Consider the following 12013-nt stretch of genomic DNA (forward strand, 5'->3'; position numbering starts at 1 on the left):
AAGTCCATTCTATGTTTGTACTTTGTAACTGCAGTCTGCAAAGTAACAGATAAATGTAGAATTGCAGTATTTCCTTCTGATTTGAAGTGTAAGATAGTAAGAAGATAATGGAAAAGCTCTGAACCTCACATCTGAACTGAAGTACTGTACTTGTAATTATGTAATTGTACTTAATTACATTCCAGGGCTCGTTACTGGCGCTGCACTCAGACAGCAGAGGGAACTTCACACTGTAGTTTGTTACACTGACAAGGAAAAGCAGCGATTACTGATTCAAGCAGCCAATGACAGTTCCCTCGCGCACGTTGAAGTGCGTCCTTTGATCTGAAACGAAGCCGCAGTGGCGCGACAGTCAACGGGGCCTGTGGCGGGCCCGACACGCCCTAACCACCGGGCTGCAGCGCTCTGCTCTGAGGAGGAGGAGGATCGGGTGAAAGTGGAGCGGAGGGAGAGGGAAGAAGGAAAAAAACGGCCTCTGGCTGTCAGAAGTATGCGGGGCTCGTCCTTTCAGACCTTACGTCAGCCCGACTCTTTATCAGGCTGTCGGTCCCGGTCCGGCCGCACAGACAGCAGGATGACAGCGACGGGACGAGGATGTAGCTCACCTGCGGAGAGCGGCGCGTGGAGCCTGTAGACAGCGGACTCTTTCTGGATTCAATGCATTTGCAGTTCGGCACCAGTGATGAGTTGGCTCCTGGTGTGGATTCTAACAGCAGCAGCCGGGATTCAACAGGTGGGCCGAGCCGCAGGAGCAGCGAGCTCATGATTCTGATCAGATGACGCTCGTTTAACACAGACACTGTTTCTTCTCATGGTGGGAGCCGTGAGAGGCGAGGAGGAAGTTCCTGTAGGGACTCACAGGGCGGCTGCAGTCAGCCGACTGGATTCATTCTCCATTAAAACAACATCACATCACATTCGGTGATACCGCTAATCGATAGAAGTACCGAAGATGTCAGATTCACATCGTAGAAAGTGCTGGCTGCTGTTGGTAGGACTTTTCCTTCAGCCCACATTAGATTTGTGTGTATAAGACTGTTTGTGCTAAAGAGCAGTGATGGAATGGAACTACGTATATTTACTAAAGTACTATATTTAAGTTCTGAGTACAGTAGGCACTGTCACCTTACACAACTATTTCCACTCTTCACTACATTTATGTACCAGCTCAGAGCCAAAGTAGCACATTTTCACAATAATTCATTCTGTAGGAATATTTATGAACAATTTACTTTTGATGTCATTTTTAATGTCAGAAATAGATATATATATATAGCCTTCTAGTGTTGTGTCTTTAATATTCTGTTTTTATTTTATTTCCCCAGCTTGTGGTATAGTGTCTATAGAGTGGTTTTATAGCTAGTTTTTCTGAGGAATTTGGTTTCTCTTGGTGGTGACATACATTCTTGTAATGACATAAAAGAAAGTTGACTCTACTCCTTCAGGGACTGATGCTTAACGATGAGAAGCAGCATTGACTCATTTTCATCAGCTCTTTTCCTCCTGACGGCACACCGTTCCTCCTATTACAAGGTTTCCATCATTACTCATATCTGTAGACGTGGCCCCCGAAAGATATTTCCCTGCTGACTAACTATGGAAAGTTGTCCTGTCATTGGAAAGGGTCAACGTGACTGACCTTAAGCCCATTATTCCCTCTAAATGTGTCTGATTTCACTGGAGCTGAGTCATTTTTCATTCTTCCCGGGGTTAAACTTGCAGATGAGATGCTGGCAGCTGCCTCACTGCAGCTTCCCTTTCCTTCGTTTTCATGTACTTTAGTGCCACCTCGTGGTTAAATAGCAAACAGCTCCTTTAATGGCTCTATCAACGGGTTTTTTCCCGCCTGTTATCTATCTCTAAGTTTGGATCAGCTTTTGCACATAGGATGCTTGTGTAGATTAATAAAACAGTGAGTTTTAGGCCATTAAGCCTTATTAAGAAAAAGTAATCACTGTTATAAATGTCAGAATGTAGATAAAATATAATGTCACCTAGTCATGCAATTGATTACATTCTTCTTACTTTCATTACTGCTTTGCAATAATGAACATGACTGTTTAAAGCCACGTTCCCCTCCTAAACATCTCGACGCTGTGAGGTGAAAATCTGAGAGAAACTGATGAGAAAAATGATGAGATGATGAGAGACAGCTCGTCCTTTTCCGCCTTGGCATTTTTGAAAAAGCAAGTTCCTTTTTCAAATGTTTTCCCACTTCCCTGACTTAGTCCGAGCCTGTGCACAGATCAGAGGTCATCTGATCCTCATGTGACCAGACTCTGACAGGAGAAGAAGACCAAACCAGCAGGGACATCCTTCCTTGTCACTCCTCACAGCAGAGAACACACCGTTTTAATTAACCTGGCAATCATTGAAACATGACATCGAATTGATAGTCAGCAAAGATGAATGATTTCAGGATGATAACTGTGTTAGATAACAGTTTTTCTCTTTTTTTAGCTGTTTTTTTTTCTTCTTCTTCTTCTCTTCCCCTAAATTAGCTGTGAGCTAAATTAACTCTTCTGAGGAATGGCTTTGTGGCGCAGCCGTGATTAGAGCTCATTTATCTGCATTAGCTTTCAGCACCGTGCACAGCAGTTATTAATATGACCGTAATTCCACTGAAGTGCCAAGAACAAGCTCAGGGATGTGACACCGGGTGCAGCTTGCATAAAATGATTAAGCATGCGTCCTTAAGCATGTGCTCGTTCTGAGCACACTGTGTTCTCAAAACAAGCAGCGTTGAATTTGGGCCCTAGATAGTGATATTTGTTGTCAGAAAGTTTCCTCTGGTGAGACCCGTAGGTTCAGCGTCCAACACTAACCTCCGAGTGCTGGGCTGTTAATGCGGCTCATGTGGCCCGTTTCAGTGGGAACATCTGCTTTTAAGAGCTGCAGAGCTCTTTACTGAGTGATCTTGGCTTCACGGAGCAGCTTGTAAGAGTCAGAGCACATTGAGGGGGGAGATGGTGATTAAGTTTCATAGGCAGGATTTTTGTAGCTGTTCAGCTCAGTTATTAATATGCTGATGGATCACTTCCAGGGTGTACCGCACATACAAGATTAGATGTTGTGACTGATATAATGAGATTATCCCCACTGCGTGTTGCATTCATTTTTATAGTCTTATTTGATTTATTGCACCGCGTGACCGGGCGTTTACAGCCTGCCATGTGTTTCATCAGAAACTTTACCAGTGACAGATGGATGTATTTCCTCGCCACAGGGGGTCAGATACCTTTCATGTAATAAAAGATGGCATTTTGATTTTGCACAAACATGGAGAATAGTTACTGGAGTTTATATTGAAGTATTGTATTTTCAATGTAATGAAACAGGAGCTAAAACAGAGTGTTTCAGGCAGAGCACCGGACAGCATGAGAAGACATTAAAGCATGTAAACCTATTTTAGGAGGAATCCAAAATAAACCTGACATTGAGGATTAAAATGTCACCTTAAAGAAAGTTGTTTTGAAAAGTTGTCTTTTAGGCTTCATTTGTCCACTCCCTCCCCTCCAGGCCTACTCCCAGAATTCCACTGCCATGCCGCCTGCCACAGCCGTCACATCCCCAGCTGCGGACCTCTACAACCGGACCCAGTACTGCAAGTGGCCCTGCGAGTGTCCCGCGGTCACCCCGAAATGTCCGCCAGGTGTGAGCCTCCTGATGGACGGCTGTGACTGCTGCAAGACCTGCGCCCGCCAGGTGGGCGAGGTGTGCAACGAGGCAGACACCTGCGACTACCACAAGGGACTGTACTGTGACTACAGCTCGGACAAGCCTAGGTACGAAAAAGGAGTGTGTGCATGTAAGTGTCACTCACCCAAACCGACAAAACAAACAGTTCTCACACAGCAGGAAACGTTTCTGTATGTATTTTCTGATGTGGGGTTTCAGGTCCGATGTCTGTACAGGATGCAGATGGCCAGGTTGTGTTTGAGTAGAGCAGGTGTTTGCTGTCATATCAACACCAGTTGTCGTGGTGACAACACAGGTGTCACTTGAACAGAATGCTGATGCATGTAAATGTGGTCTGCTTGAAGCCACCGGCAGCAGCATGCAGTCTCACACCGATCTGTGATTTCTTTGTTATTTCAGTAGCTTGTAGTTGCGTGAGGGGTGTCGGCACCGACATATGATGACAGCAGCAGCATGTCACAAGGGTGATTACACACCATATATGGAACAACCATGGAATACATTAACATATAGTTGCAACGAAGGAGGCAGAGTTTGTGCATCAAGTTGTGATAATGTAACTGTTATTAAATGCATTTAACGTGATAACTCAATAGATCAGGTTTGTTTTTATTTTTTGTGTTTTATGTTTTATCACTTATGTACATCTTTGTTATTGTGACACTTGATGCATGTTTCAAAGGTCTGTCTGACGCTGATGTTTAAGATTTAGATGCTTTGTTGTCATTGCATGTAACTGAAATTTGGTTCGGCAGCAAGGGAAAGAAAGGATATATAAACTAGCATGGCACTCTGTAGAATGCACACCTCCACCAAGGCCCAGCAGTCCCTTGTATCTGCATTAAAAATGTACTCACTTTGGGGCGCCGTTTAGCTCAGTTGGTAGAGCGGGTGTCCGATGTGCTGAGGCTCTGCAGCAGACCTGGGTTCGACTGCCGGCCTGGGTGTCTTTGCTGCGTGTCACTCCCTCTCTCTCTCACTCTGTTTCCTGTCACCCTCTTCAGCTGTGCTGCCAATAAAGCCTTAAAGGCCAAAAAAAAATGTACTTACTCATTGATATCAGCCACCTAAACAGGCCTGATTGTTTTTCATCATGACCCATTAATAATTCCCTGAGAAATTAACAAAGATGTTGAGTAATGGCCCATTACTCAACATCAGAGAAAGATTCCTGGACCCACACCAGGTTGATGGTGTCTCTTGTAGGCGGAGACCATCCTCCGCCCAAGTGCAATGTGTACTGTGTAATCCTGCTCACCAAACTGACATGGGTGGAGTCCATTCGCATACATATGCACAAAGTTATTCAACCATAACTCATATTTTACCTCTTAGAACATTTTCCTTTACATTCATTTGGATAATACATTCAAATATATGAATACAGCTTCCAGGTTTTGTCAGTTTTTCTTGCACGTCTCTATAACATCTTACTGCTTGTCATTCCTCTCTGCCAGATATGGTGGGAACAGGCTGTGAGTACGACGGTGTGATCTACCGCAACGGGCAGAGCTTCAAGCCCAGCTGTAAATACCAGTGTGTGTGCGTGAACGGCGCCATTGGCTGTGTAGCGCTGTGCACGGAGTCCCAGCCTCCGCGGGTGTGGTGCCAGACCCCACGCAGGGTCAAAGTCCGGGGAGAGTGCTGTGAGAAGTGGATCTGTGATGAACCCAAAAGAGGGCGCAAGACGGCACTGCGACACGCAGTAGAGGGTAAGACACCTTGGATGTACAGTACATCTAACTAGCAGGACCAAGTATTTTCTATTGCAATCGCTTCTTTGTACAAATCCCAGTCGGACACCCAGATCTCCTCCCAGCTCACTGAGATGCATTCTGCCGTTGAGTCTGAGAACGTTTCAAGTGTTGTAGGAGGACACTCAAACCGGGAATGTTTGCGAATAAATGAGGGGTTATTTTTGTAATTACTAGTCTTTCAGGGACTCTTCATTTTTTTCTGCCATTGCTTTTTTAAACTTAATTATGTAGCTAATTTGTAGGTTCAGAAAGCTTTTTAGACGACTCCTGGGAGACGAGGGATGTAGCTAATTTTGTTCATGAGTGGATGCAGCTCTCTGAACTTGGTATGTGCAGTTGAATGTATTGTACATATTAAAAAAGGTTGTAAGAAGCCAGGGAATGCTACGACTGAAAAAAGTCCACTGTGGCACATTGGTTTCATATGGTTTAAGGGATGTTTTCGATAACAAAAGTATGAAGTAAACATGCTAATCACTCTCACAGCTAACTGAGCTAACAGCTAACACCAGCTAAAGTGAGAAGCAATCAGCAGTTACTCTGGTAATGTGCTGCCATCTGCTTGTTTCGATGATTACCTCAGCAGGTGGCCAATTCTTACGCATTTCACCTTTAAAACAAAGAAAGACGGAAAACGTGGTTCGGATGGATACGATCACATTTGTAGAAGTAACACAGCAGCAGCTGGGTTTGAAATTGCTTTTGGGTCACATCCAGTTTTTTTCACTTCCAGTCATTTAGGGCAGCAGTGCGAATGTGAAAGAAGACCTCTTTGTCCTCTAATCAGATCCAGATTGCTGCATTACAAACCCAATTTAAAGGACCATTGTGTAGGATTTGGTGGCATCTAGTGGTGATGTTAATAATGAAGCGTACCCCTTTCAGTACATGTTCCTCAAAACCTTTTCATCTGTTCTCAAGGCGTTCATGGTGACAGCTTCCACATAATTTAATGCATTTGTTCTTTTTTTTTGTATGTCTTTTCATAAAGGTGTCATACGTAAGAGTAGTTCCACGCTATTATTTCTTCACATTCTGTTGTTGTTGTTTTCAACTAAATTCTTACGTATTGCTGTGTAAATATTGTTAAAAGGATCCAAGATATATCAACGTGTATCAAATGAATTTTTTAGCCTTAACATACAAAATGACCTTGAAAGACAATTTCATTATGTTTACTTTGAATCTAGAGAGGTGGCAGGGTCCGCCACATATTAACAAACAGTGTTCTGGGGACCTTATTGTCCTCTGAGAACAGCTTCTGAGTTTGTATATTTACCTCACTAATATTGCAAATATGAACATATTAATATATTCTCCGAAACTACATAGTGCCCTTTTAAATGTGACATCTGTTGCAGTTTGTAGACGTGATCTCTATACCTCACTTCCCTTTGTCCATCCAGTTGCCCCAGCTGAGACCAGGAGCTGGCACAAGAACTGCATTACCCAGACTACCTCATGGAGCCCCTGCTCAAAGACCTGTGGCCGCGGCCTGTCCCTGAGGATCTCTAATGCCAATGAGCAGTGCGAGCTGGTCAAAGAGTCTCGCCTTTGCAACCTGCGGCCCTGTGAGGTCGACATCACCAAACATATCAAGGTAACACTTCTGTCCCTTCAGCAGCTATATGATAAAAAGTGGATTTTGAAAAAAAGGTTCCCAGGCTTGATCTCATTCTACTCTCCTCCTCCATCAGCCGGGAAAGAAATGTCTGAACATCTACAGAGAAGACCAGCCCTCAAACCTCACCATCTCCGGCTGCACCAGCACGAAGCCGTACAGGCCCAAATACTGCGGCGTGTGCACCGACGAGCGCTGCTGCATCCCCTACAAGTCCAAAACCATCGACGTGGAGTTTGAGTGTCCTAATGGGACGGGGTTCACCTGGAAGATGATGTGGGTGCAGGCCTGCTTCTGCAACCTCAGCTGCAAAAACCCCAACGACATCTTCTCAGAACTGGAGAGTTACTACGGCTACCCAGAAGTCATGAACTAACAGGTGGCCGTCACGTTCTCAGCCTCAGTCTTTCTTCTGACTTCTTTTTCTTATTCAAGGTTCTGTGTTTGTAACGTGTATGATTATGTACAAGTTTTCCTATGGCCTTTTTTCCTATTGGAAAAATCTGTAAATATGAAATGTATATGTGTCTCCAGAATGGATGAATGTGCCTTCAAGGAATATTTGAGGACCTGCATTTCATCCAGCGACTGTGTGAAGTATTGAAGGCTTAATTTATTTATGTGGCTTTTTGCATTTGTAATAACACATGCGATGTTCTTGAGTTGCATTCAAGAACGGTCAAACCTTGTCTGTCTTTAAACTCATAAGTCAGCTTAGATTATAAAGCTTAACTGAATATATTTTCCTGTATATTCCATGAAACTTGCAATCTGATAAATGTACTGAGATGCCAAAGACAAAGCTGTATACAACCAAAAAGGACAGGATCAGAAAAGATCAGTTACAAGTTTTTTATTGTCATTTTTTAAATAAATACAAACGTTATGTTATGTCATTTTAATGCTTTTCTACAGCATAAGACGGTTGTGCATCGCATCTTTACAAAGCTGTGTATGTATTCTACAAAGCGAAATGTTGCTGTAGAGCAAGTAAAATACGGGAGTAGAAGGTGTCAGGTCAGTTCTATGGCTATCCTCATGTTAACATGTGGACCTATCACATCACTCAGCCAAAAATCCACAACCACACAGGAGCATCACGTCTTAAAAGTGAACAATTCCATGACATGTCTTTGTTCCATTGTGCTTGATTGCATAGAAATCAGTGTAAAAAAGAAGAAAAAACATTTTTGTCTGAAGCCATGATCCATTAATAAAGCATATGAAGTACAAGCTTTTGAATTTGTGTTTCAGACTTTGTTTTGATTAATGACAAAGCATACAGTCTCGTTGGAAGAGTACTAAACATGACCATTTAATTCCTGACAAGATTTAAAGTTCATCAGCGACCGGACGTATAATTGCTCAAATGACAGAGGATGTTTTGAGAAAACTCAAGGATAATGGACAATGGCAAGATGAAACCACCGTACTTGCTGTACATACATGATATACTTGAAGTCTGTCCCTTAATTTTCAAAGTTGTGTGGCGGTTTGTGAGGCAAACTGCCAGTTTGGTTTCTCCAAGTGCCTCCCGTTCTCTCTCTACACCCACAAATCTGCTTCTACGTACAAACGACAACACTTCAAACATGGAAAATAAAGAATAAATGATCAAAAAATTACAAGTGAGAACAGACAACAGTCATTTACAGTCAGGTATATTTGAGAAAGCTGTGTCAATATGGTAAAAATGGATAAAAACAGGATGAGGGAATGCAGAGATGGAAATTAAAACATTTTTTTTTTATATGTATGAGAGATTATGAGAGATACATGTACAAGCTGGTGTACTCGTGGCCACAGCTTTCTCCGACATTCTCTGCTCCGGTGCCCCGAGGTGCTGCGATGCCCCTGACCTCACCTGACCGATGAGCTCAGAGTGACAGAACAGGCTGACCTCTCACTCAAAACACATCAGAATTTCAAATCTGGGCTTCTCGGCTGCACTGAACAGTCTGCAAACGAGAGTCCGTTGTGCGTTTTTACAATTCCAGGTATGCTATCTTTGTCTCCTACACATCTCGATGTGTATGTGCGTAAGAATGTGTGTCTGTGTGTCAGTTAGAGGCAGCGCAGCACAAGCGAAGGGACCTTGAGACATTTCGGGCATCTGGAGAGCAGAGGTTCACTTAGCACGACACTTCGGTGGACTTGGGCGCGGCTTGGTCCACGTTGCTGTTGGCCGTGCCGTCCATGGAACCTCCTGTGTGGGAGCGGCCGCGCTGGTTGTCGGCCGTGTGGCTGCGGCTGCGGCTGCCCTCGTTGGTGTGCGAGCGGGAGCGGTTCCCCTCGCTGGTGTGGGAACGCGAGCGGTTGCCGTCGAAGGAGGTGACGCTGGAGCCGGAGGCGGTGCGGGAGCGAACCAGGCGGGTCATGCTGGCAGAGGGCACTGAGGGGAGAGGAGGAGGAGGAGGAGGAGGATTTAGTAAATCAATGAAGATTATCCTGCCGCTTATTCAAATATGTTAATTGTACTATACTGTGAGTATTTAATGTTACTCTGTATGTCTTTTCCACACCATTCAACAGGTAAATATTGTACTTTTTACTCCATTACACACACAACTTAGAGCTTGATATTAAAAACTTATGAGAAAAGAAAAGATCATGTTTTGTTATACAGTAAATTAAAGGTGTAATTTCAGCTCCACCAACCACAACATTACAATAATTTTCACTTATAATATAATTTTTCTTTTAAATACAGTTCTAAATATTCATTCAAGCGGTAATACCACAACATTGTTACTGGCACTCTAACAACAACTAGTTCTTTATAGCACCGTTAAGGGTTCTATAGCTTGGCATGTATTTGGCCACTCAAAGTGTTCTACAAAGTACAAATTCAGAGGTCAATTTTTGTTGCTCAAATAACATAAATGTAAAGGTTCAATCCATATGAGTAAAACATTAGATCACCTGAAATAAGCTCTTTAAATGCAAGCTATTATCACAATCATTATTATTATTATTATTATTAAATGGGATAGAAATATAACTGCATGGGGGCAGCAAAAGGTGACTTGGGACTTTGAGGAAAAAGATGGTCATCCCACCACAAGGTGGCAGAAAGCTCTCTGGCAGGGTGCTGCCCTGCATGTGACAGTCGATGGTAGTGGAAGATTTACCTTCACCCAAGTGACAAATAATCATCGCATTTCTTGAATACTTACTGTATCCCATGCCCTGAATGAAGTACTTGAATGCTTCTGTCAGTTTGCCGGGCTGCAGAGAAGAAAACACAAGGAGTGGGATAATTAGTCCTCCTGTCATTAGTTACTACACTTGCTTACAACACAGTAACAGACTCAATCTCTCCCTCATCCAGCAGCTCGCTGCTCAGGGTCTGAGATATGACAGCTGCTAGCAGCAGGTGCAGCGCAGGGTGGAGGATTACAACCTGACAACTGTGGTTCATGTCTGCCACTTGCTAATGCTCTTATGTGTAACCTTCTTATATCATCCACCCATCCACCTGACCCTCTGCGCCCGATTATCCAGCCCTGAGCAGCCTGCTCGACAACATGAACCACGTCTCTGTTTCTGTCACACAAACACAGACGTACACACCTGGTCAACCTGGGGCATGCCTCCACAGTCGGCCATCTGGAGAGAGGAGGGAAAACACAAAAGAGGCCATTAGCATTTAGCATGTTTGCCGCTTGTACATTCAGCAGCAGACACACACCATTACCCCTCATTACACTATACATGTCCCGCTGGAACACACCGAACACCTTGTCCCTGCTAGCCTGAACAGTTAACCCCGATAAATGGCACCCATTTTAGCTCCAACAGCCATTTGGGTTCAGTTGTGGATCATAAAAGGTTGCCATAGGCCAACAAAAAGAGGTCAACTGCAGCAGATTGCATCCTCAGAGGAGCCGTGTGTACGCACGTCGCCTCTGAGGACGCATTCAGCTGCCCTAACACCTGGTTAATGTGTCACCAGGTAAATGCTGAGCCAGTGGAATCTTATCAGCAGATGGGTTTCCATCGAGGCTATTATAATCCCAACGAGGATATGAGAGAGGAGGTGGAGGGAGAGAGGAGAAGCTGGCCTTTACCTTGAGCAGGGTAGTCTTTGTTGGGTCCAGCTTGGTGTTGCACTCAACCTGTAGGTACAAATTGATCTGTTGAGTAAAGCAGTGGTCATATTGCTATAGGCTATAAAATAATGCTTTTGCTAATAATTAAGTTGGAGTAATTTGATTAATGCTGTTTGGCTTCCCTGAGCTGAGAGCAGCAACCTTCAACATTTCATTCTAAACAGATTTAAACCTCATTTTGGTTCCCAAATGTGTTCCAGTCATAATGAAACTGTTGTCCCTCAGAGTTTTAAAGGTACAATGTGTCATTGTTTTTTTGGACATGCAACAAATGCCCCCCTGTCCAGAATCGAACCGGGGTCGGCTGCGTATGTGGCATGCGCTCTACCACTCGACCACCTGCGCACCACAATGTGTCATTTTTAAGGTCAGTTCACAACCTGACCTTAAAGGACAACACTGTTTCATACTGTTTTACTTTGTATATATGTGGCGGACCCTGCCACCTGTCTAGCCTCAAACAGTGTTCTGGGACCTTATTTTCGTCTGAGAACAGCTGGTTCATTCACTTATGGAAAGATACATATTTCTTAGTTGAGTGTTATTACCTCATTAACATGGTCAATATTAAAATTTGAATTTCTTCATAATAACATAGTGCCCTTTTAGACAGTCACTGAAGTGAACAGAAAAAATGCCCAGCACAATTTAGCTGGGTTAAAATCAGTGGTCAGGCCATCAACTCACCACAGCCTCCACAGCAGGAGAGCTGTCGCCAACCACCAGCAGAGACGGGCACCTGGATAAAGGAAATATGTTCAGTTACAAATCAGTGATATTCTTCCTATAAAGCTGTGATCAAAAATAAGATATTGGGCAGGTGA

General features: G+C 43.7%; 2 protein-coding genes across 4 annotated transcripts in view; one reads left to right on the forward strand and one right to left on the reverse strand.

Annotated features, from left to right (window-relative positions):
• Positions 1-208: 208 nt before the first annotated feature.
• On the forward strand, positions 209-8310 carry LOC115575369 (WNT1-inducible-signaling pathway protein 1). Of its 2 annotated transcripts, none has more exons than XM_030407393.1 (5): positions 209-733; positions 3520-3808; positions 5157-5411; positions 6863-7056; positions 7154-8310. In XM_030407393.1, exons 1-5 carry the CDS (start codon positions 683-685, stop codon positions 7451-7453), a joined length of 1089 nt encoding a protein of 362 aa, XP_030263253.1. In that variant the 5' UTR covers positions 209-682; the 3' UTR covers positions 7454-8310. The 2 variants fall into 2 exon arrangements, with proteins under 2 accessions (XP_030263253.1, XP_030263254.1); XM_030407394.1 differs by lacking the exon at positions 209-733 and adding an exon at positions 762-991.
• Positions 7916-12013, reverse strand: part of LOC115575366 (protein NDRG1-B-like) — a 16370-nt gene continuing 12272 nt past the window's right edge. For both annotated transcript variants that reach the window (XM_030407388.1, XM_030407389.1), the window contains 5 exons: positions 11877-11928; positions 11148-11195; positions 10651-10686; positions 10254-10305; positions 7916-9469 (listed from right to left, as the gene is read on the reverse strand). In XM_030407388.1, coding sequence (XP_030263248.1) covers positions 9210-9469; positions 10254-10305; positions 10651-10686; positions 11148-11195; positions 11877-11928 — 448 coding nt within the window. In that variant the 3' untranslated portion in view covers positions 7916-9209. The remainder of the gene's footprint in view (positions 9470-10253; positions 10306-10650; positions 10687-11147; positions 11196-11876; positions 11929-12013) is intronic.

This window comes from Sparus aurata, chromosome 23 (assembly GCF_900880675.1).
Source record: "Sparus aurata chromosome 23, fSpaAur1.1, whole genome shotgun sequence".
Lineage (NCBI taxonomy): Eukaryota > Metazoa > Chordata > Actinopteri > Spariformes > Sparidae > Sparus > Sparus aurata.